The sequence below is a fragment of the Pararge aegeria genome, chromosome 22, assembly GCF_905163445.1.
Source record: "Pararge aegeria chromosome 22, ilParAegt1.1, whole genome shotgun sequence".
NCBI classification, from domain to species: domain Eukaryota; kingdom Metazoa; phylum Arthropoda; class Insecta; order Lepidoptera; family Nymphalidae; genus Pararge; species Pararge aegeria.
The window spans coordinates 10,499,599-10,524,629 of record NC_053201.1 but is presented as its reverse complement, the minus strand read 5'-3'; the positions used below and the strand labels follow the sequence as shown (position 1 = coordinate 10,524,629).

Here is a 25,031-nt window from a genome sequence, read left to right as displayed (position 1 = left end):
TGGCGGAATGGCACACCGCACAAATGACTGTGGGAGTTTTAGGTTTGATGTTAATCCAAGTGCAAGCTCGTTCAACGCCTGGAAAGAAATTATTTGACCTATGTATAATATGTATTCATGGACATATTCAATCTCCGCACCAGCAACATCTAGCGTGCGCTCCGTGTTGGTCGTCATTAGCTTAGTCTTCAACATTATTCATCTGCAGTCAAACCTCAGTTCCCAACGCTTGACTGATTCGACTCAGCAATCATAGAACTCAATTCAGATGATGAGAAAGCGAATAGGTAGATATCGTTAGCAAAATATATTTTCCCCATGACAATACCCTCATTTACTTTTCATTTTACTGCAAGTTTTCTAAACAACTCGTCTAACACTGCAGTAAAAAGTTTGGGAGAAAGAGGATGTATCAAAAATGTGTCAAGCAAGGAGCTTGACACATTTTTGGATAGGCAAAGTCTGCCCAGTGGAATGAACTTTAATGGATGCTGGGCTGTCGTTATGGAGGGTAGAGGTAAGGAGAGTCATCTGTGTATATGAAAAAGTGTCGTCAAAATGTATTAAATTAGGATGGCGCCACATTTGCATCAGGGTAACTCTTAAAAGAAGCGCCAAATATAAATATTGTTAGAGTAGGCTTGAAAAATAAACAAGGTAAACAAGGAAGTAAGGTTATATTTACCACAATATTTTGTACAACGTAAATTGTTGAAATTCTCAATAATTAACTACTTTAGTCGATAATGACATTAAATTTTTTAACTCGGCATACTTCAATTCATCTACGATTGCTACATTCATACCATACCCTGTGCATCTACCAGCGCCATTGTGGAGGATTTTTGAACTGTTATTTAGCGCAACAACTGGACACTTTTTCAACTTTTCTCCCATATAAGATGACTCTCTTTATTAAACTGTTAAATGCTTTTAAATAATATATAATATTTATATACGAGATATAGAGAATAATATATAATATTTAGATTTTCGATCATGCAAGAATATTGTCAATAATATTCATATGAGTCAGCCTCAGGCTCGTTTACAGCGCCTTCAAAAGTTTGTTAAATGGCGAACACCAACCATGTTGTCGCGGCATTAGATGTCTGTGCTTTGAATGTTTGACATTGTTTTTATTTTGACTTGCCAGAGAAGTGTCAGATTGACAGTTTACGTGGAACCCTTACCGAGACGTTTGTGTCTTGCTTATTAGGTGTTGTTTATCGTCAAATCCTAACTTTGAAACAGTGTCCCTAAGTTTCATAACTTAAATTTATACACCCTCCGAAGGGGTTGCGATGTGCACATATAATTTTGCAATAATAATATGTCGGCGTGGTATTGGCGGATGATTGCATTGAAAGCGGCATTTGTGCTTACATGTTTTGTATCATATATTCGAACTGATACGATTCAGAAGTTGCCTTTTTGTAATCCTCATGCAGCAAAGGATGCACCTATTTATAATGAGTAAGTTTATCTTAATTCTAAAAATGGTTATTTCAACATTAAATCAATTTTAAATTTGAATGTATAGAATAGTAGAAAATATGACTTAAAGTACTGATAACAGTCTATAGAATTTGTAAACAAGTATTGTTTGCACACTGAGAAAGATCTTCGAAGAAAGTGTTTGTTTTTGATGGAATATCAACCTGTACAAACTTGTATCAACATGATTGTTTTTGTGATCTAAATAGTTTTCTAGGAAAGTATTGAAAATCTTAATCCAATTATAAACGGCCTTGAGAGCTTATCTTTTAACCCAAATGTGTAATTGTTATGCATGTGAATTATGAATTAGATAAAAATATTGTATGTGTTTATTTATTGATATTCTTTATTGGCACACTTCAAATTGGAGAAACAAAAAGAGAAAAGCAAACAAAAAAGTAGCACAAAAGGCAGCTTTATCACGTAGTAGCAATCTCTGTCAGGCAACCTTTGTATAAGAAAACATGAGGAGATAGACAGGACAATTACTTATCAGGGCTGGCACTGACAATACTTAAATAGAAAATACAAAATACCTAACAATTTATGGCAAAACCTGGAATTTGAAGCAGTAGTTTATCATGCTAACCTTAAGATCAACAGGGCAGTTCTCACTATGAAAATGATTTTAATTCTTAAAGTTCTAGGTTGAATATCAAAATGAACAAGATGAACACCATATTAACTCACAGTTGTGGTTTAACTTTTATTTAAACCTTTAAGGGCTTTTGTAATATTCACAGCCACAATATTTAACTTGTGTGCTTGTCACTCAGGGTGATTTTTTAGATGAATTCCCAACAACTGTTCTACTTGGTGACATAGAATGTTATAGGTATTATAATATATAAGTATTATAACATAACCTTCAACTACATGATTGATGGTCATGAAATCATCAAATCAATATTATATAAATGGCAAATTTTGATGGATGGATGGATGTATGTCTACAGCTCTTTCATACATAAAAATATTGGATCAATTTGACAGAAATTTGTTAAGAAGTTAGATAAAGAACCAGGATTAATGCATAGTCTACTTTTAAAGCTACAATTTACGAAAACACCCAAAAAAACATGGACCACAAATCAAAGGGCAATCGCTAGAACTATTTAAAGTTATAGCAACTAAGCTAGCAACATTATTAATTTATGATTTTCTTTGCAGTTTGGTGATTGTGAGCTCACTTGATGGAAGGGTCACAGCATTCTCTACAGAAGATGGAATCAAAGTCTGGGCATTGGAAACCCAGCCATTGCTTTCATCTAATTTACATCATGTTGAGGTAAGTTTAAATACCTAGTTTAGTACATTGCCGAGGATCTGTCTGGTGTGGTTTATAAGGATTTAAGAAATTATAAATTACACCATACAGATTCTCCTGCAGTTTGCGTAGTATAGCAAATTAAGCTTAATTTTCATAATATATTATGGATTTCCGCAAAGTAACACCGGCTTCTATCTAATAATTTACTGTTTGAACTGTTCTATAAAACTACCGGCGTCCCAACATTCTAGCTGTGTTTAATATGGGTTGTAGTATAAAGTTGATATATATTATAACTTCTCAATAAAGAGGTATCTTCATCAATAGCCTATAACAGCCCAATATCACCACGCTGGGCAGAAGGGATGGTGATTGCAGTAGAAGGTAGTAGTACTACAGAGGACCCTGCTGCCCGCTCTCCGTTATATTCCCTTAGTCGCCTCGCGCGACACCTGCAGAAAGAGGAGGGGTCGTGACTTTTGTATTCAAATTTGACGCCACCATACGGCATAAGAAGTATCTTAAACAAACATAGGGTCATTTCGCCTGTTTGCGTCCACTTTGTGGAGTTGTTAGGTTTGAACGTGAAAAAAAAAATTGTCCGTGCGGTAGTTTTTAATCAAATATGGTTGTAATGTAGTCCCTATATAGTCTTGTCAAGTTTAATGCACAGTTTTGGACAACGCATCAGGTACAAATAGCTGAAACAGGCGATTTTCCCATTTTGCGTCCACAAAATCCAGATTGCGTCCGCCTGTGGACCAATTGGCGTCCACCTGTTTAGAAATAATTAGGAAGGGAAATAGGAAATAAAAAGGGAAGCTTGTGATTTTAATCAAAACATTTATTTAATACCTAATTGCTGATATCATAAAAGTTAACATAAATTGCACTTCAGGATATTTTTTTTTCTCCTCCAACTAACTCCATTAATAGATTCACTATTATTTCGAATATCATGTCGATGGCTTTATACGATTCTATTTTACCATTTCGGTACAAAACCTTTAAAATTGGCCAAGTGCGAATCGGACTCGCGCGTTCCGTGTTTTATTTTATTTTTAAATATTTATTGTTATAGCGGCAATAGAAATACATCATCCATGAAAATTTCAACTGTCTTACTATCACGATTAATGAGCTACAGCCTGGTGACAGACGAACAGCGAAGTCTTAGTACTGGGTTCCTGTTTTTACCCTTTGGGTAAGGAACCCTAAAAATGGAACAAAATTCAAATATTGGCAAATACATAAAATCATTTTCGTATAATAATTGTATATTTTTAGGTTAGGTAGGTTATAAAGAGTATATTTAAATAAAATTATATAAATTTTACTCTATTATTTTCGTGTGATAAAAAGATGGACGTAAAATGTTATAGGGTTTCTAATGTAGGAAAACTGTGCGTCCAAGTCTGATTTTTGACATTCATTATCTTTTTTTATATTTCTAATAATATGGACGCAAATCGGCCATCATATTATGCATGTTAATGTTGTTAAAATTGATAGGAAGTTTATATTGTTTTTCCCATGTTATCGTATTTATTTAAACATCTTACTGAGAAATAGTTAGAGTAATCTGCGTCCACAGCAGACGCAAAGTGGTTTTTTTATAAATTTTATGTACCAGTTCGCGTCCACCTTATATAAAACTGTCAGTAGAAAAATATACGCACAAACATCGTTATTCCTATAGTGTGGTTCACAATTAAGGTCTAGGGATAACAAAGTATTCTAAATTTCACATAAACACCTTAAATACTTACCGTGAAAAGTACAGCTGCTCACTATTTTTTTTACAACAGATTCGCGCGTCAGCACTTGTTGGTTGCACACGCAAGATTAGTTTATTTTTCATTAAATTTGGGTTGCACGCACAGATCTTTTGTTTGTGTGTGAGTACCTGTCATAGGTCCGAACATCAATAGCAGCGCTCTTGTTTAGATTGGTGTGTCGGTATTGTTATTTTTCACTGTTGTAAAACAGTGTACCGTCGTTTGGACGCGAATTGGGCGTCGGACGCGAAAAGGCGAAAAGACCCTAATTGACGGCCGTTTGGCGCAGTTTGCAGCGACCCTGCATTCTGAGCAGAATCGAACCCACGGCCTCGGGGGCCGTGGGTTCGATTCCCACTACTGGAAAATGTTTGTGTGATGAGCATGAATGTTTTTCAGTGTCAGGGTGTTTATATGTGTATTCTAAGTATTTATTTATTTTATTCATAAAAATATTCATCAGTCATTTTAGCACCCATAACACAAGCTACGCTTACTTTGGGGCTAGGTGGCGATGTGTGTATTGTCGTAGTATATTTATTATTATATGGTTATGGTTTTGGTAGTTCCAGAGAATAGCAATTTGAAACAAACTCTTGAGCTGTTTAATTATTTTTCCCTTCTCTCGAATAGGAGAGACTGATGTAGAGTTTCAACTCATCATGCAGGTTCAGTATATCGGTTAGTTAATTATCATATGTTAGTTATATTTATCTGGACTTTCGGCTTATCATGCCCTTCGGATTTCCTTACTCCGCAGTACTCATATTTAGAAAAAAAATATACTCACCTCTTCCAGCAGGATTCGAACCCAAGTGATTCGTGTCTGAATAGTCGGCTTTATTATATTTCTAGATTTGTGAAAACGTTTTGTTAGATTCCTTTTACTAGTCATAAAAACCAGTTTAGTTTGTTTACATAAAAATCTCAATATGATCGGGCTAAAATGATTCACATAATCTCTTTTAAACGAATGGGTAAGTAGATTTTCTCTAATAGGAATTTGTAATAGGTGTTCTTATGTTAAGTTAATTTAAAAGTCAAACCTATGAGTCACCTATCCAGTTTTAAACTACCTTATTTAATTTACCTTTCTTTCGCTCGCACACTATTATGTGGTATATGAGTCACCCTCCTAGCGAAGAGGGTTTCTCACGTAACATTCGTTGTTACTGATATAGAATGTTAATCGTCCCACAGCTAATAATAATAATAATAAATACAGAAAACAGTAAGTGAAAAAATTAGCTAATACACTGATTTTAAAGAAGAAATTACGAGAATCTGGAAACACGACAAAGTGTATGTGGTTCCTATCGTTATCACTACCACTCGGGTTATTCCCAATAATCTTATACATAGCTTAAAAATAATAGGTCTGGAAGAATCTCTGTACATCGGTTTGCAAAAAGCTGCCATTTTAAATACATGTAGAATAGTAAGAAAATGTTTGCAGGTTGACGAAAGTATAGGTTTATCATAAAAATACAATATAAAAACACACCACACGCTGCATTTACTTGGTTAAGGCCCGTAAACCAGCCAAGAGCTGAGAAATACAAACTCTTCCAAAAATAATAATAGTATACTACGACAATACACACATCGCCATCTAGCCCCAAAGTAAGCGTAGCTTGTGTTATGGGTACTAAGATGACTGATAAATATTTTTATGAATAATGAATGAATGAATATACTTTCATTGCACACCACAAAAAGTACATAGAACAAAAAGAAAGGTATAATGAAACAACGCATACAATTTGGCGGCCTTATAATAAAATATTTATGTTAATAACACAAACATTTTCCAGTTGCGGGAATCTTACCCACGGCCTTGGGCTCAGAAAGCAGGGTCGCTGCCCACTGCGCTAATCGGCAATAATAAGGGGCCCACTCATCATTATCTTATAGATACAGATACTTCAAGGCTATGTTGTCTCCTCTCAGACTGAGAATAATTACGGTCATAGTCAACCACGCTGGCCCAGTGCGGATTGGTGGACCCACACACCTTTGAGAACATTATGTAGAACTCTCAGGCGTGCAGGTTTCCTCGCGATCTTTAACTTAACCGTTGAAGCAAGTGATAGTTTAATAACTTAAAAACGCACATAACTTAGAAAAGTTGTGCGTGCTGGGATTCAAAATTGGCCCCACGAAAGTGAAGTCGAGCTCCTGCCCACTGGGTTATCACCGCTTATGTATGTATATAATTCATAAAAATATTCACCAGCCATCTTAGTACTCATAACACAAGCTACGCTTACTTTGGGGCTAGATGGCGATGTTTGTATTGTCGTAGTTTGCTTATTTATTTATGACTATAAGCTGATGATTTTATTTTCTCAGCTCACATCAAGTGGGAAATGGGTTCGGCTAGTGCCATCCCTACGCGGCAGTCTGTACAGCCTGAGCGGGGACTCGATAGAGCCTTTGCCTTTTGACGCTGAACAGCTGCTGTCTGCCTCATTCAAATATTCCGAAGACCTGGTTATAGCCGGTTAGTAGTCACTTTTTGTTATTATATGTATCTATCGCCATGATCTGTTCACTTCTACCAATCCAGGGATGGATGATGAGGACTGTCTTCTTTTTTTGACGATTTCCATCTCTAGCGATGAGCGCTGTGACCTTATAAATAGAAGGTCCCCGGTGCCATTCCGGCGGAGGAAATTGTCGATTTTGTTATTCTACTAATGACTGTCCGCTGCTAAAAAAATTACCACTGCCCGCGACTATGCGTCGAAATGTTAGACAGAGATAGCTTGCACCCCGGAAACGAACATAGATTATCGTTAGTCTAGGTAATCAAACTGATCTCGTTGAATTTGAAAATTAAAACAAACAACTGACTTGAATTGAAATTTTCCACAGAGGTAGACTGCATTTGGATACAAACAATCTCACGCGGGACAATTCAAAAAACGATTGTAACACTTCGAACTTTTTTGATAACAGGCGCTAGAGAAACGTTATGGGTCGGCGTAGATGCGCACAACGGGAAAGTCGTTTACGAATGTAGCTCCAGTGGATGCAACAGCGAACAGCAAACGGCGAGAGCGGGTCGGGACGTTCTGGTATTGAGGAGACATTCCAACACGGTGCGAGCTTTGGACCCACGCTCCGGAACTGAGAAGTGAGTATTGGAATTATGTGTTTGTTTGTGTGTCCTTCCTTTACCGCGCAATCAATAAACTTGATTTTTGGCATAGTTTTTTTTGTAGTGTCAATTGACGGACTAAGCAGATGGCCCACCTGATAGTAAGTGAGAAACCATCGCCTATGAGCAGCACTTAACAGGGCATGCAAGGAGCACGTCCTGCAACATGCCGCCTTGTGTCCATCGATTTCAGGCGTCACCAACGCTTTAACTTAAGGCTCATGTGCCTGTGATTACACCGGCAAATACGCCCTTCAGACCGGAACACAGCAATGCAACAATGCTGCTTAGCGGCACAATGCTGCTTAGCGGCAGTAATAAGCATTGCGATAGTGCTTCCTCGTACGTGCTCTGTTACAAAAAGCTCTATTACTGCAAAAGGGACAAGTGAAAAGAATTAGTTGAGAGGACAGAGAGTATCACAGGCTAATTTTTATCCCAGGAAAACCCAACGGTTCCCACGGATTTTGTGAAAAACCGTAATAAACGCGGATGAAGACGCACGTATTTACATATTCAAATATGGAATCTCGTCAGTTTGAATATTATGGTTTTTTTTTTAATTTAAAAATGATTGATTACAGACACTACGGTAAGTTGTAATCGAGGGTTTTGAAATGAAAAATATAGTTTATTTGTACTTAATTATTATAATGTTAACGAATTCTTTATTCGAATATTAATGACCTGCGTAAATCATCAATCATCTTTTTAACTATTCAATTAATGTAATAGTAAACTACAAACAGTCTAGGCTGCTAGAGATGTTCTAGTACTGAGCAAATTTTAAAACATATTGCGATCCTAGAAATGAATATTGGGCCTATTTTCTATGTTTATATATTCAAGTGTGGAAACTCAACCATGAAAATGAAAAAAGTTTTACGTACATTGCAGTATGGTATATAATGGTTATCTATTAAAAGGACAAAAGATTTAGATTTTGGAATACTAGCGACATGTATATAATAAAAATACAAATACTAAAAGCTTTGGAATATCCATTACTTAATGAATAAAAAAAATACGGGGCATAGTCCCAATAAAATAATGTCAAGTTATGATGACAATGATTCATATTCAAAACCTGTTTATTCTATGCCATGTACGTCTCACAGCTTTTACGTTATTTACTCAAGATAACCACACTGTAATATCAAGCATATTTAACATGATTCAACGTTTTGTCATACAAATATATTAATTTTACTTTATCTACATTATTATGTTTTATCTACATTTTAAAGTCCGACTAATCCGATTAATCTCGTACGAAGTTTCTCACTTGTTTATTTCATTACTTTGCCGATTTTTTTGAGATCACGTGACAGTTTTATAACTTTTATGTTTACAAGTCTAGTATCCCAACTACTAAATAAGTTTTTTAATGAGAAAATGTTTGCCATTTTTTTTAATCAATAACAGAGCATCGCGAACGAATCGTCGTTATTTTTTTAGGTTTATTAATTGCTCAATTATTATTACCTTCTTCTTTAGGTGCCTTTCCAACTAGTGAAGGTTGGCCGTCAGTTTTCGATAATTTTCCTTTTCTGTCGCGAGGCTAAACAGCTGGGCGGCACTCGCGATCCCAGTCCACTCCCTAATATTGCGCAACCAAGACTTCCTCTTGCGACCGATGCGTCTCTTTCCAGCAACTTTGCCCATCATTATCAGTTGCAGTAGCCTGTATCTATCATGCCGAAGCACATGCCCTAGATAAGCAACTGTTTTCTTTTTGACGGTCTTCCAAAGTTCGCGCTGACAACCAACTCGTCGCAAGACTTCCTCATTGGTAACCTTTTGAGTACAACTAGTTTTCAGCATGCGTCGATAGGCCCACATCTCGAATGCTTCTAGACGTTTCCTGAGATCCTCTTTGATGGTCCCCAGTGCATTACGATAACGCCTTCTACATTGTTACGTATTGGCCATACGTAACAATGTAGAAGGCGTTATCGTAATGCAATGTTTAGGCGGCGGCTAGTGAGCACTTTTTTCATGCTTTGAAAAGCACTACGGGCGACTTCTATCCGGGTTTTAATTTCTGTTTCACTGTCCCATTTTTCAGTCAGCCAAGTGCCTAGATATTTATACCTCTGCACAATTATTACCAACTAAAAGGTAATACATCTCCTCTTAGAATGAGCAGGGTCTAGGTTAGTTGGCGTGGTAGTCCACCACGCTGGCCATTTGCGGATTGGTATACCTCACACGCCGTTTGAGAATAGATTTAAAAAAAACAGCCGACATGGTGCTATTATTCGCACAATATTAACGCGTCTCTTCATCTTGAGAAAGATTTGAGACGCTCAGAGATGCAAGCCGCAAATCGAAGTGTGAAATCGAATGGTGATAACAAAAAAAAAAAAAAAACACCCGGCTAAGTTTGTTGTGGGCTTCTTCTTAGACCAGGACGCGTTTCGAACCCTCGTAGCTTTAGTTTTAAGTTTACGAATGTGGTTATCGCCATCATCTCACTACCGTGTGGTTCTTATGTACGCATCAAAAGTGCCACCTGTGGGCCTACTTGAATAAAGATATTTTTGACTTTGACTTTGACTTTGACTTTGAAGTCTGTCACACGAAAGGGAGCCTGAAGCTAAACTACTAGGCTTTATATTTATTGTTTTTCTTGTGGTATTACACCTTTACCAGGATATTTCTTGTATACCTATATAATTATATAATTACAGTGTCACTATGTTTTTCCGATATGAACTCTAAAACTTCTGAACCGATTTTAACTTTTTTTTCCTTAATGTGTCTTTCGTTCCTACTTAAGACACAGGACTGTTTATATCTCAACTTATAATTGCGATATTATTTTATTCGTTTGGTATCTAAGATAACCACAGCAACGCGTGGCCGGGTCTTCTTATACTAATATATAGAGCTGAAGAGTTTGTTCGTTTACTAACGCGAGATCTCTGTGGAAAATTATTTCAGTGTCGGATAGCCCATGTATCGAAGAAGGCTATAGGCTATATATCAAAATTAAAATTCATTGATTTCGAGTAGGCCTAGTTTATAAGCACTTTTGAAAAGTCAAATCATCACGCTGAGGCCAATAGTGCCAAAGAAGAATGTTTCAGAACCGGGGTTTCAAAACCGGGGGTTCAAACCGAAAAACCCCGGGAATGAGCTCAATAGCTCATTCCCTAATAAAATAATGTAGTATTACATCTTTATCTGATCACCAGGCATACGTTTCTTGAATATCCCGACTAGTCTTAATATAACGCTATTCAATCTAAATATTTTCCCCCAGATGGAACTTCAGCGTAGCAGAACACCAGATGGCTTTAAGTCGCAGAGAATGTGCAGGTACCGCGGGACCACCAAGCCCGGTCGCAATCGCTGTCGCTTTACCAGAGGGAGTCGTCGTCGTGAGGAGATCAGACTCGAGCCTACCATTGTGGCAACATAAGGTAATTCCAATTGTGATAACTATAATAAATAATAAATAATAAATATACTACGACAATACACACATCGCCATCTAGCCCCAAAGTAAGCGTAGCTTGTGTTATGGGTACTAAGATGACTGATGAATAATTATATGAATAACATACATAAATACTTATAATATATAGATAAACACCCAGACACTGAAAAACATTCATGTTCATCACACATACATTGTCCAGTTGTGGGAATCGAACCCACGGCCTGAGCTCAGAAAGCAGGGTCGCTGCCCACTGCGCCAATCGGCCGTCTATATATAACTACAGTTGTATGGTGCGGTATCTCGACCTGTGTGCGGGATATTTATGCACCTACACGCTTAAAGGACGTGGCCAAAAAAGTAAATTCCACGTACACATACATAGTAAATATTTATAGAATATTAAAATTCTATTCTATTCCACAGGAAATGTTGTTATAAAAGTATAAATTATTTTTAAATTAAAACAAAAACCGACTTCAACATACGCCCAGGAACTAAAAAGCAAAAAAAAAAAGTTTAGTTTACAATTTTGTTGATTTTGTTGTCGAGTCAAATCTCATCTAATCTTACGTTGGAGAGAGGTGGGTCTCGCAAATATCATGCAATTTTTTCTATGATTTATAAAAAATAAAATTATACTATTTTGGTCCATTTAAGCATGTACAAATGCTTAAGATTTAATTTTTAAATGCAATCGTAATACGATTAAGATCATTCACTAATCAGGGAGAGGGTGAATAAATATCACGACATCTCACCAGGGGGAGGGGGAGAAAATTAAAAAAAAACCTCACGTAATTTATGGACGCCCCCTAAAGATATTGTTTGTTTTTCATTCAGCTAGACGCCCCGGTATCAAACATGTGGAGGCTTCAAGGAGGACTGTTAGAACATATGGATGTGCTGTGGGAGGCCGCTCAAGCTATTGCAGAGTTGAACCCTCCCGTACCCTCGCTGTACTTAGGGGTTCACAATACACAGGTGATAATGAAACGCAACTAAATGACATGCAACAAAAGTTATGAACTAAAATAGCGTGTATGGCCTTATCACTGACAGTGATTTCTTCCAGACACCCAAAACTAAACTATTTACAAAAAATAAAATCTAAACTATTTACGGGCGATTGGGGTAGTTCTTTCTCAGTCCAAGGCTGTGGGTTCGATTCCCACTACGCCAATCGGCCACAGAACTAAGAACATACAGAAACCGTGTATACGATTAATGTTGAAGCATCCAAAACCACTCCACTTTAGTGTTTCTCGAACAGGCGGTTAGTCATTTCATTCCATTTAACAGTTACAGTAATCATTTTACCTCTAATGTTCTAAACGCTTACAATAAAATGTGAAAATGAGAAAAAGTTTGTGAGATCACTTGCTTCAACTGTAAACATCGTGAGGATATCTACATGCCTGAGAGTTCTTCATGATGTTCTCAAAGGTGTTTGGATTCCATCAATCCGCACTTGACCAGTGTGGTGGACTACGGCCTAACCCCTTCTCTTTGTGGGAGGAGACCCGTGCTCGGTAATGGGTTGTCGTGATCCTGATGATTCTATTTTCTGTGTTTTTATGTTCTGTAAAATAAAATCGTTTTCATTCATTATTCATTTATTCATTCGTTAATTAATTCATTCGATCAATTTTAGCTATACATCCAAGAGAGCGTCCTATACGCGCAGAAGATGAAAACCGCTTTATCGCCTAAACCTATGCCTTGGAAGCTGAAGCAATCCACACCACTGCTTGCTGACAGTGATACAGCTCTCTTACCGCCACACGACGTCGAATCTAACGACCTGTCTGCTGTGGCTTTACACGGAAACTTTGGAAAGAAAGGTATCTTTTGTCTCTTTCGTCCACAACATCTGTCTTCATCCATCCGACTACCAAAATGCAGAATCTTATTAATATTCTACAGTAGAACAAAAAAATTTAGTTGATTTTAATTTAAATTCGCTTATTTTCATTTAACTTCTCTTATTTTCATTTAATTTATCTTATTTTCATTTAATTTGTGTTATCTTAATTAACTTATTACTGTCGCGATTTAATTAAAATTGATAAGCCAATATTATAAAAAAAATAAGTGATAACCGTTTTATTGTGTCTTTACATCTCTCAACGTTAACTTTCCCCATCTCTTCTTCAAAATCTAAACTGTCATCACACTAAATCACTACACAAGTTAAAATTAACTTGAAAAAGGACATGTGCACAAGGACAACACATCCCTAAAGAGTTTTCTTCCAGAAGACCTCGAATGTGACAAAAATGCTGAGTGGGTACTTATAGAAATTACTGATACTTGTATACATATACATAGTCCTTTCCCAAAAATCGAAAACCGTCCTCAGCCTTCCTCATCCACTTACACCCGTCACTTTTTATCTATTATTGTAAAATTCCACTTTGCATACTGCATTTGAATCCAGTCATGTTGTGATGTTAACGAAATCTGTAACATTTTTATCCGTAACACGTCATGTTGTCCACAGATAACACTGGCTTCTTCCTCTACCTCCAGCAAACTTGCGACCAATCAGTCCAAGTTGACGGAGACTTATTCGACGACCCCGACGTTGTCCCACCGAACAGTAGCGACGACCAACCCGACGACCACCATCACGTACACGTCCACGTATACTCTCTATGGTTCTGGTGGAAAGAGGTCCTACTCATAGCAGTCAGCTCCGCATTATTAATGAACTTAATGATCTGGCCAAGATTTTTCGCCCCCAAACTAAGGCCCACTACCCCTTTGCCCCTGAATCAGGAGTACATAGTCGTGGAAAGACATTACGAAAGACCTCCGTCTAATAACGGCACGGAATATTCCGGAAGGTACGAGAACGATTTCACCCCGTTGAGGTGTTTGGGCAAAGGGGGATTCGGTGTGGTTTTTGAGGCGAGAAATAATATTGATCATTGCTCGTATGCCGTAAAGCGAATAACTCTGCCGAAACGGTAAGCTGCTATTATTTGTTTTTAGTGAATTACTCTTTTGATTCTTCTTTATTTTTGCGATGCCTCTTCGACAAGGGAAGGTAGGCAGTCAGCTTCGTAAATTCTTTGTCTATTTTTCGTAAGGCGAAATAATTCTCTTTTGAGTAATCTTATACTAATATACAAAGCTGAAGAGTTTGTTGATGATCTCAGAAACTACTGGTTCGATTTGAAAAATTCTGTAAGTGTTGGATAGCCCATTTATCGAGGAAGGCTATAGGCTATATATCATCACACTAAGAGAAATAAGAGCATAGCACCAATAAAGAATGTTTCAATATCGGAGGTTTCTTTTCGATAAAATCATGTATAACAACGTTGTTTCCTTTTAAAAGGTTTAAAAAAAAGTCCGCGACAGTATATTTCCATATTTTAAGGTTGACTTATGCGCGGATGAAGTCGCGAGGGACCGCTAGTAAAGTAATATTTCCTTACTTACATATACAACTTTGGGGTTATCAAGAATGTATTCATGATTCTTTAATTCTGTCCACAATTTAAACATTTTTCTAAGTTGTTTCATTAAACTCCGACGCAAAAACGACGGTGTCCGTGGCATGGTATTTCCCTCACGGATAAACCGATTTTGATTTAGGTTTTTTTTGTTTGAAAGGTGATTAGTCAGGAGTGTTACTAGCTATTTTTGATGAAAATCGGTCCAAGATGGTCGTCGCCCTAAAATGACGGATTACATATTTTTTCACAACTCCCTCAACATGACCAAATTAAAGAGATCGACTAGTGTGTTTAGAATAATGAACACTTATATAGAGAGTCGGGGTTTATTTTCTATAATTATTTATGTTGATAAAATAAATAAAAACAAATAAAATAAAAAGAGATTTCCTTTCCATGTGTTTTTATTATATCTACAGATCTAAAACGGAAAAGATAGTTTGCATAATGAGACAAGTAATAGATTATTAAGTAATAGAATAATCTATATCTATATATATATATAAAAGGAAGTTGTGTTAGTTACACCATTTATAACTCAAGAACGGCTGGACCAATTTTTAATAAATTATTTATTTGTAGGGAATCGAAACGTGAGCGTGTGTTACGCGAAGTGCGTGCTCTAGCGAAGTTGGAACATGAGCACATTGTCCGTTATTTCAACGCGTGGCTGGAAGAACCCCCACCGAACTGGCAGGAACAGAGAGACTCCTACTGGATGAGGTAATCTTAGAGGTATAAATGAAAAAAAAAATTAAAATTACAGCCCAATCCTACTGGATTTTTCGTCTTTTTTTGTTCTGTTTTTTATTTTCCGTGTTTATTTATAAAAAGTTAAATTAAATAAATATACTACGACAATACACACATCACCATCTAGTCCCAAAGTAAGCGTAGCTTGTGTTATGGGTACTGAGATAGCTGATGAATATACAGATAAACACCCAGACACTGAAAAACATTCATTGTTCATCACACAAACACTCTCCAGTTGTGGGAATCGAACCCACGGCCTTGGACTCAGAAAGCAGGGTCGCTGCCCACTGCGCCACTAGGCCGTCAACCGAATTGAAACCGCAATGGAAACCGCAATTGAAAAATAAAAGCCGACAGTATTAATGCAAGTAACTCGCACTAATGCCGGCTAACTACAGGGCACGGGTCTCCTCCCACAATGAGAAGGGAAGGCTGTATTGGGATTGGTGGACTCGACATGCCTTTGAGAACATTATGGGGATCACTCAGGCATGCAGGTTTCCTCACGATGTTTGTTTGTTTTTTAAGCAAGAGTTATTATAATTGCTTAAAACGTACATAACTAAGAAAAGTTAGAGGTGCTTGCTGGGATTCGAACTCTGCCCCCTTAAAGTGAAACCGAAGCCCTTACCTCTAGGCTTAAGAGTAATTTCATGACTGCGCGCACGGTTTTGTCACTCAGCGGGCGATGGAAAAAGCTATGTTAGGAGTATCTTTACGTGAGCAAATGAGATCCGTAGAAGAACTAGAGTTACCGACATAGCTCAACGAGTCGCGAAGCTGGAGTGGCAATGGGCAGGGCACTTAGCTCGGAGAACAGATGGACGTTGGGGTCCCAAGGTGCTGGAATGGCGAACTCGCACCGGTGAACGCGTTGGTCAGAATAGTTTATGTTTATAGACGAGCGCTTGACTGCAATCTCACCTGACGATAAGTAAGTGATGCAGTCTAAGATGGAAGTGGGCGAAGCTGTTAGAGAGTTTGGCAGTCATTCTCCTAATCGGTTTCTACGCGACATCGCACCGGAACACTAAATCGCTTAGCGACACGTCTGTGTCGGTAGGGTGGTAACTAGCCACGGCCAAAGCCGCCAAACCAGACCAGAGTAAATTCGGAACTTATAAATTCCCATAAGAATTGCCCCTGCCCACCTCGTACTTAAATTCACAGCGCTCACCGTTGCGCCAGGAAGGTAGACAAAAAATTAAAAGTGAAATCATAGTTGTATATCATGTTTTATATCATAGTTCTTTATCTACACAGCCAATTAGGTGGTGTATCGGTTGTTATGTCTGAAGACTATACCTCGCCCGCGTCTCCGGCCGAAAAGTCCCCTGCAAAGGGCGGCAGTGTCACGCTCAACCTTCCGAAGTCTGTAGATGATTGTATAGACGCTTTGGACTATGAGAAAAAACTCTCCGAACCTAGAAGGCACCGGTAAGAAGTTTAATGACCCCCCCAGTACAGATATATGCCGCTTAAAGTTAAATCAAAACTTCACTTAAATGACATTTGATTGATATTTATTTCTTGCAAATCGAATGTTTTAAATCTTAACTTGAACCAGCTTTGAAATTTATAAATTAGTGAAATCCAAATCGCAAATCCTAAGATTTATATTATACAAGCGTTTTGCCAAACGTCCTACAAGAACAATTGTAGGAAAACCTGAGCTTTAATCCAGTAGAAATAAGATCCATGTTACTCTGTTCAAATATTTCGATACTAGAAAACGACTCCTCGATTGTGTGCAAGTAAATCTCGTACTAAGGGTAAAGAACTGAGAATACGCAATCGAAATTAGCTAGAAAATTAAATAAATAATAATATAAATATATATACTACGACAATACACACATCGCTATCTAGCCCCAAAGTAAGCGTAGCTTGTGTAATAGGTACCAAGATGACTGATGAATAGTTTTATGAATAGTATTCAAAAATACATATAAACATCCAGACACTGAAAACATTCATGCTCATCACAGACATATTTACCAGTAGTGGGAATCGAACCCACGGACTCAGAAAGCAGGGTCGCTACCCACTGCGCCAGTCGGCCGCCAATTTAACTAAATAAGAACATAATACCTATATTACAGATCTCTCAGTTGCAACGACTCGTTCAGCATTATATTCAGTGAGAACGCTTCCAAAGACGCCCATCTGACGACGGCAACGCCCACAAAACGTTTCTGCGGTGACGTCACAAGTCCGAATATGCTGTCAAAAAACGTCAGGAGCGGAGACAACGATGACTCTTTCATAGTTTTCGCGAATTCCCAGAATCCGTCAGAACATTCTAGTGGCTTCTCTGAAGCGAGAAAAGACGTGTCCAATAAGATATTGGAGAAAGTTAAGGAAAGCGACAGTTTTGGTAAAGACGGCAGTAAGAAGAAAAAGGTAGGACATTTTATTAGTTAAACTTATTTTTGTCTTGTTCTGTATATTTTTGGGCCCTCGAAGTACTTCACAGCGAAAAAGAAATACGACTCACCATACCAACTTTTCTGATTAAGTAAAAACAATTCTATAGAAATCTGTAGGGATTACCCATTATTTGGGTTCAAATAAAAATTGCAATAAGAAAATGGTAATAGGAAAGTGCACGAAAGGGCCACGTAGTATTAGGTCGCGTTTTATTTTTATACGTTACGTATCCGTTAATATCACGCTCTCAAGCCTGAGATTTTTTTAGAAGGGACAGTAGACAGTTCGTGCTCTGTTTTTTTTTTATTATCATCATATAAACCCATTACTGGCCTACTACAGGGCACGGGTCTCCTCCCACAAAGAAAAGTGGTTAGTGCCGTAGTCCACCACGCTGGCCCAGTCCAGATTGGTGGACTCCACACATCTTTGAGAACATTATGTAGAACTCTTAGACATGCAGGTTTCCTGACGATGTTTTTATTTATCGTTCAAACAAGTGTTATTTTAATTACTTAAAACGTGCATGATAATAAATAATAATATGATAAATATACTACGACAGTATACACATCGCCATCTAGCCCCAAAGTAAGCGTTGTGTTATGGGTACTAAGATAGCTGATGAATATTTTTATGAATATTATACACATAAAAACTTATAATATACAAATAAACACCCAGAAACTGAAAAAAAATTCATGTTCATCACACAAGCATTTTCCAGTTGTGGGAATCGAACCCACGGCCTTGGACACAGAAAGCAGGGCGCTGATCACTGTGCCAATCGGGTGTCAACTTAGATAAGTTGGAGGTGCGTGCTGGGATTCGAACTCGGCCCCACGAAAGTGAAGGCGAGCTCCTGCTCACTGAGCTATCACCGCTTTACCTTTTTTTATTATAATAAGATTTAAAGTTTCCGAGATCGAATGAAGATCATAAAAAATAATAAAATAAATGTATCAACAGTAGTCATTATAATATGGTACAGTTAATAGGATATCATTACATATATATTTCTTGTGTGCGTGTGTATGTCACTGAACTCCTCCTCAACGATTTGAATGAAATTTTTGGTATGCGTTTGGGTGGCACCCTGGATGGTTTAGATTCACAAATCAGCCCGACAGATGGCGCTGGGGTCGGCTAGTGTTATATAAATGTTATTGAGTTTTTGTCAATATGTTTCAGTAGAAGTTTGGATTTAGAAGAATAAATAAGCGGTGGTTAAAACCACTAACATGTGATATTATTCGATAAAGCCCACCAAATCGCAATGGAGCATCATGTTGGGTCAGTGCTCTGATTTCCTTTTATAACACAGGAGTCCCAGCAGTGAGACATAGTAGATAATGAAATTATAAAAAAAACCTAACAAGAATCTAATGGCTTTATTGTTTTCAGAAGGGTCACACACGTCACTGGTCTTTAGACATGTGTGTCCGCGCTCCGCAAGAAGCTGGCGTGGTGGGCGGCAGTAAAATGTATCTTTACATTCAGATGCAACTGTGTCGTAGAGAAAGTTTACACGATTGGCTTAGGAGCAACCGCACCTGGGAAGTTAGGAGAGATCAGGTAACATAGAACTCCTATAACATTTTAAATCCTAAATATATATCGGTAATATAAATTTATATCGGTATGTATGTTCATGTAAGTTTTTTTCTTTGTAACATGCTTTATGCACCATCCACTTTCCACTTTTTTATCGGCTTCGGTCGCTCAGGTTGCCTTTAAAAGATCACTTTTAGTGATAAGGCCGCCTTTGCAGCCTAGCACTAAGTACTATTACTGTTTTCTTCGTATTTTTCCTATTGTGTTGTGTTGCAATAAAGTTTTTCTATTCTATTCTATCCTTAGTTAGCCCTTGACTGCAATCTCACCTGGTGGTAAGTGATGGTACTTGTTAGGGGTATGGCAGTTGTATTTTACCCATACGCTCAACCAATTTCTACGCGTCATCGTATTGCAACTTTATATCTGTTTGCGGACAGGACTAGAGAAAAATCAGAATTTTTTTTTCCCAAATTAGCCCTGGCAGTAGCGTACACAGGGTTTTAGCTAAGGTACGCCATGAGGCAGGAAGATGCCAAAAAATGGAAAAATCGTCCTATACGAGTCATATAAAAGTTTTAGGGTAGGCATTGTTTTTGCGCATTTAAGTGCACGCCACTGCCTATCAGATATCAAAACCGAGACCTCATACATATAAACAACTCTCACCACTGCGTCAGTAAGCTGTTTATGTGGTCTGTCAGTCAATTAAGAGTGTTAATGTATTTATGATAAGTAAAAGTATATATTAATTTGTTATTATTATTTTTTAAATATTTATTATATTATGTATTATTTAATTTGTGTAATCTAGTTTAATAGTATGTATTTTTTTTTTTAATATGCACAACCTGCAGTATGTTATCCTTTTGTTTTCCGTTAACAGACCGCTACGAAGCGATAAGGCCGCCTTTTGTATACCGCTTCTGTCTGTGTTTTTTTTTATTCTTCTTGTGTATTTTTATTTGTGTGCAAATAAAGAGTATAAATAAATAAATAAATTAGATTGTTACTATGTAGAACTCCGAAAATTAAACTTATACTGTTCCGTACATTACATATAATCAATCAATCAATCAATCAAAAATACTTTATTGCACACAAGAAAAAAAAAAAAGAGACATAAACAACAAAGGTACAATTTAATTTGTGTAACAAAGGCGGCCTTATCACTTATAGTGATTTCTTCCAGGAATCCTTATAGCGGTGCGCAAAACTCTAAGGATATACATACATATTAATAATTACAAAAACAGTACATATAATAAAATACTATGTATAACATTTTACCATATATGTATATAATAAATTCTTCATCATTATCCACAAACTATAACAGTCCACTGCTGGGCTAACGGTCTCCCAATGGGGTTTGGCCCGATGGATTGGTGATCACAGTAGATGCTAGTAGTAACACAGCGCCGCTGCCCGTAACCCGTTAAATTCCCTTAGTCGCCTCGTACGAAACTCGCAGCAAGAGAAGTGGTGACCAGTGGCGTGCACTGGGTTTCTTACCAGGGTATGCATACAGCAGGAAAATGGCATAAAACGGCAAGAATCTCTTAACCGAGTTATACAATATAAATCTTAGGGTAGGCAGTGCTTTTGTGCGTATATGAAGTGCACACCACTGGTGGTGACAACTGTATTCTGATCCACGTCGCCGTCACACCGAAATATACATAAAGACTCACTTCAAACATAAGCTACTAAAATACTAAACAAACGAAATCCGACTAGCCAATAGTCAGTTTATTTTTTGCTAAGTCCATTAATATTGTTATTTCGTTCTTTTTAAAATAATTAATATAAAATTGGTTTGCTATTTTTTCCTTTTGTATAATTTTGTATTTCCTTTTGGTGTCACAGTGTCCATCTTGATTTGAATAGTTATTAAGCATTTTTTAGCTACTTATAAGTTGAATCACGTGACCTTAGACTTAGACCATATGTCAGTTATTACATGTGATTCAGTTGGTGGCGCTTTGAATAAACAAACAAATAAATAAACACGGCCTCTTTTGTAATTGACGGCTGACTGGTGCAGTGGACAGCGACGCTGCTTTCTGAGTCCATGGCCGTGGGTTCGATTTCCACAACCGGAAAACGTTTGTATAATAAACATAAATGTTTTTCAGTGTCTGGGTGTTTATCTGTAATATAATAAGTATTTATGTTTATTACTCATAGAAATATTCATCAGTCATCTTAGTAACCGTAACACAAGCTACGCTTACTTTGGGGCTAGATGGCGATGTGTGTAGTGTCGTAGTATATTTATTTATTTAATTACCCTATTATTATTTACAGATCAAAACCCTGTTCAGTCAGATAGTATCGGCAGTGGAGTACGTTCATCTTGCAGGCCTCATACATAGAGACCTCAAACCCAGCAATATATTCTTTGCTCCAGATGGTAAAGTCAAAGTTGGAGACTTCGGTCTTGTTACCACTATGACGGAAAACTCTCAAGATGGTGAAAGTCCCCAAGAGATAAACGCGCATGCCAGTCACACGCATAGAGTTGGTAAGTATTTCTCAAGGTCATATAAAAGTCAAATATTTCTTTATTCAAACAGGCCCATAGATGGCGCTTTTGATTTTGATGGCGATAACTACATCCGTAAATTAAAAACTAAAGCTACGAGGGTTCCAAACGCGCCCTGGTCTCTGAAGAAACCAACGACAAACTTAGCCGAGTAAAATATGCATTATTGTAATGTTGCCATTAAAAATTACTACCAAATTAGAGTCAGATCGGTCCTTATTGGTTTAGGTAATTTATTCTGTTTCTAATTGTTTATATACTTTGCGGAGTTATGTGCGTTTTTTAGTTAAGCTATTTAAATATCACTTGCTTCAAACGATGAACATATTAGAGTCAGATCAATCCTTATCGGTTTAGGTAATTTATTCTAGTTCTAATTGTTTCTATACTTTTCGGAGTTATGTGCGTTTTTAAGTTAAGCTATTTAAATGCCACTTGCTTCAAACGGTGAAGTAAAACGTCGTTAGGAAACCTGCATGCCTGAGGGTTCTCCATAACGTTCTCAAGGGCTTGGGAAGTCTACCAATCAGCACTTGGCCAGCTTGGCCACCCTTCTCATTCTGAGGAGTACAGAAGTGGGCCGGTAATGCGTTCATAATAATGATGATACAGCAAAACATAGAAAAGTCTAATGTCATCGTAATTAAAAAAAATAAAAACATGCTCCATTTTCCACAGGTACCCATCTCTATATGTCTCCTGAGCAACTCCTCGGTCGTCCGTACAGTTACAAAGTGGACATCTACTCTCTTGGTCTGGTTTTGTTTGAGCTCTTGCACCCGTTCGGCACGGAGGCTGAGCGGGTATCGTGCTTAATGCGGCTGAAAAATGGAAACTATCCAGAACCTTTCCAGCAGAGCTATCCTAATGAGGTGAGGAAGTATTCCGTTACAGTATTCCAGTTCATAATATATTTTTGGGCTGCGGGCAAATTATTATTTTGTAATTTTGCTAAGAAATTTCACCGTATTCCGAGAAACTTCTAGTAGGTTTTTGTGACAGAGCTTGTTCGGGGAAGTACTACGGCGATGCATTTTTCTACCCCAGAAAAGTATGCAGTTTTTTTTAAATACGCATACGAGTTTTTTTGTTTATTATATGTACATGTAGATTTCTAATGTGCAATTGTTAGGTATTAAATCAAAGACAGTTGTATATTCGGTTATCGCGAATGTAATAACTACATATATTATGATCCAAACAAAGGTCTGAGATTTTTCATTTTTAAAATTTTACCGATTGTTGTACATATTTATCGCATTACAGGCTTAAATACATAAACATGTTTAAATAAAAAATGACAAATGAAACTTTTTTTATTTAATGTTCAATGTATAGGAAAGCTTTCACGACATTTAAAATGTTATATTATTTTTGAAAATCTTGTTCTAAATTACACTGTTTGCAGAAAGAACGTTTTAGTTGCTTGCGCGTTTTATTAAGAACTGCGACGGATAAATCTTGTGGTTTCAGACGGAAGTGTTAAAGTTAATGCTGTCTGACGACCCGACGCAAAGACCAACAGCCAGCGGCGTCAAGGCTCGCGCCCCTCTATACCAGTGTACGGACGAACAGTTCCACTTCACCCTACCAACATTCGTCACCTGTTGAGCTTTTGAGAAAAGGAATTTTCTTTGAATGGTTATAAAAATTTAACCAAGAACGCTTCTATAGCATGCGCGATCCATAACGGCGGACAGAAGTGAGATACGAGTTGGTGAAAGACAAGATATTGTACGTAGTTCATGCAAGTATCGAAGAGCCAACTTACATCGTGCTTCAAGTAATATAGTGCGATCTAGTACATCTGTAGGTATACCTAAAGGTGTTTGAATTATTTCAAGGCCACTATTCGTTTTTGGGAAACCAGCAATATTACTTTGACAGTCTACTTCGCCGCGACGTGTCACTAAAGATACTGTAGTATTTAGATATGTGGAATATCTAATGTCTATCTATATGTATATAAATATCTATTGGTCAACCCCCAACTAGGTGGACAGACGACATCAAACGTGTCGTGGGGAGCCTCTTGGTACACGCGGCCCAGAATCGTGGAGTTTGGAATGCCCTACAAAAGACCTATGTCCAGCAGTGGACGTGAATCGGTTGATTTGAAGATGATGGTGATAATATCAATTGCTGTCTCTTGGCAATTTAACTTGTTTTTTCGTCACGGAAAATGGACTAACGCTCTCCCGTGCCGTGTCTGTAATGGAAATGTGATCATGATATGTCATCTTGAAATGGGTGCTGCACTCGGGACTGGCTCCCGACGCGGAACTCTTCAACGAATAACAGCACAGACTCGATATTTTTTTATACACACCGTTTTCATTCTAGCTTGCCTTATAATGGGAACAAACTTTTCATTACTTCTTTTTTTTTTTTATTTCACTACAAGATAGCCCTTGACTGCTAATCGCACCTGGTGGTAAGAGATGATGATGGTATCGGGTTAACCTGTTAGGGAGTATGGTAGTCATAACCCCCAATCGGTTTTTACGCGACATCGCCCCGGAACACTAAATCGCTTATTATTTAATATTCTTAGTGTAAAGTAGGTTTTAAAAATATAAAAAAAAACGAGTGCGATGAAATCGAGAAAACAAACAATAAAATTAGATTTACGTTATGTAGCTGTTTTTATTATTTTCCTTCAATTTCAAAATAAACTTTACAGTAAAAGTAATAAAAAGACTGTTTTCATTAAAAGAAAAGGCAATAAACATATACTGTACATTCATTTGTGATAGTCCATTTTTAGTGTTTTCATGACACGGCTGTTGCCCTCAAGGCTGGCTCGGAGTGTGCAAATCCCTCAAATCCGACCGACTATAAATGGAAGACACGACCAGATTTATATTGACACTAAAAATATGTGTTATATCCTTATGTGGCAGCGAAATAAGGATAATAGTGATTACGATTACTTGCAAAGACTAGGCTAAGAAAAATCCTAACTTACAAATTACCTTTTATAAAGATTCATTATTTATTAGTCTTAACTTGTGTTAAAACTAAAACTGTTTTATTTTTATTTAAATCGATATAATAAAGAGCTTGCGGTTCAGTCGAATTGACAAAACTAAAACTTTTTTTTTTTTTTTTTTTTAATAT

The 25,031-nt window shown here is 37.3% G+C and overlaps 1 protein-coding gene across 3 annotated transcripts; it reads left to right on the top strand.

Annotated features, from left to right (window-relative positions):
• The first annotated feature begins 1,188 nt into the window (after window positions 1-1,188).
• Window positions 1,189-24,330, top strand: LOC120633791 (eukaryotic translation initiation factor 2-alpha kinase-like). 3 transcript variants are annotated; one of them, XM_039904141.1, is made up of 15 exons: window positions 1,189-1,476; window positions 2,671-2,788; window positions 6,901-7,051; window positions 7,510-7,687; window positions 10,980-11,139; window positions 12,000-12,140; window positions 12,811-13,000; window positions 13,660-14,128; window positions 15,206-15,346; window positions 16,643-16,816; window positions 17,491-17,782; window positions 19,214-19,384; window positions 21,674-21,890; window positions 22,590-22,783; window positions 23,385-24,330. In XM_039904141.1, the coding sequence occupies exons 1-15, from the start codon at window positions 1,334-1,336 to the stop codon at window positions 23,520-23,522; spliced, it is 2,877 nt and encodes a 958-aa protein (XP_039760075.1). In that variant the 5' UTR covers window positions 1,189-1,333; the 3' UTR covers window positions 23,523-24,330. The 3 variants fall into 3 exon arrangements, with proteins under 3 accessions (XP_039760075.1, XP_039760074.1, XP_039760073.1); XM_039904140.1 differs by having other exon boundaries at window positions 17,482-17,782; window positions 19,217-19,384; XM_039904139.1 differs by having other exon boundaries at window positions 17,482-17,782.
• The last annotated feature ends 701 nt before the right edge of the window (window positions 24,331-25,031 follow it).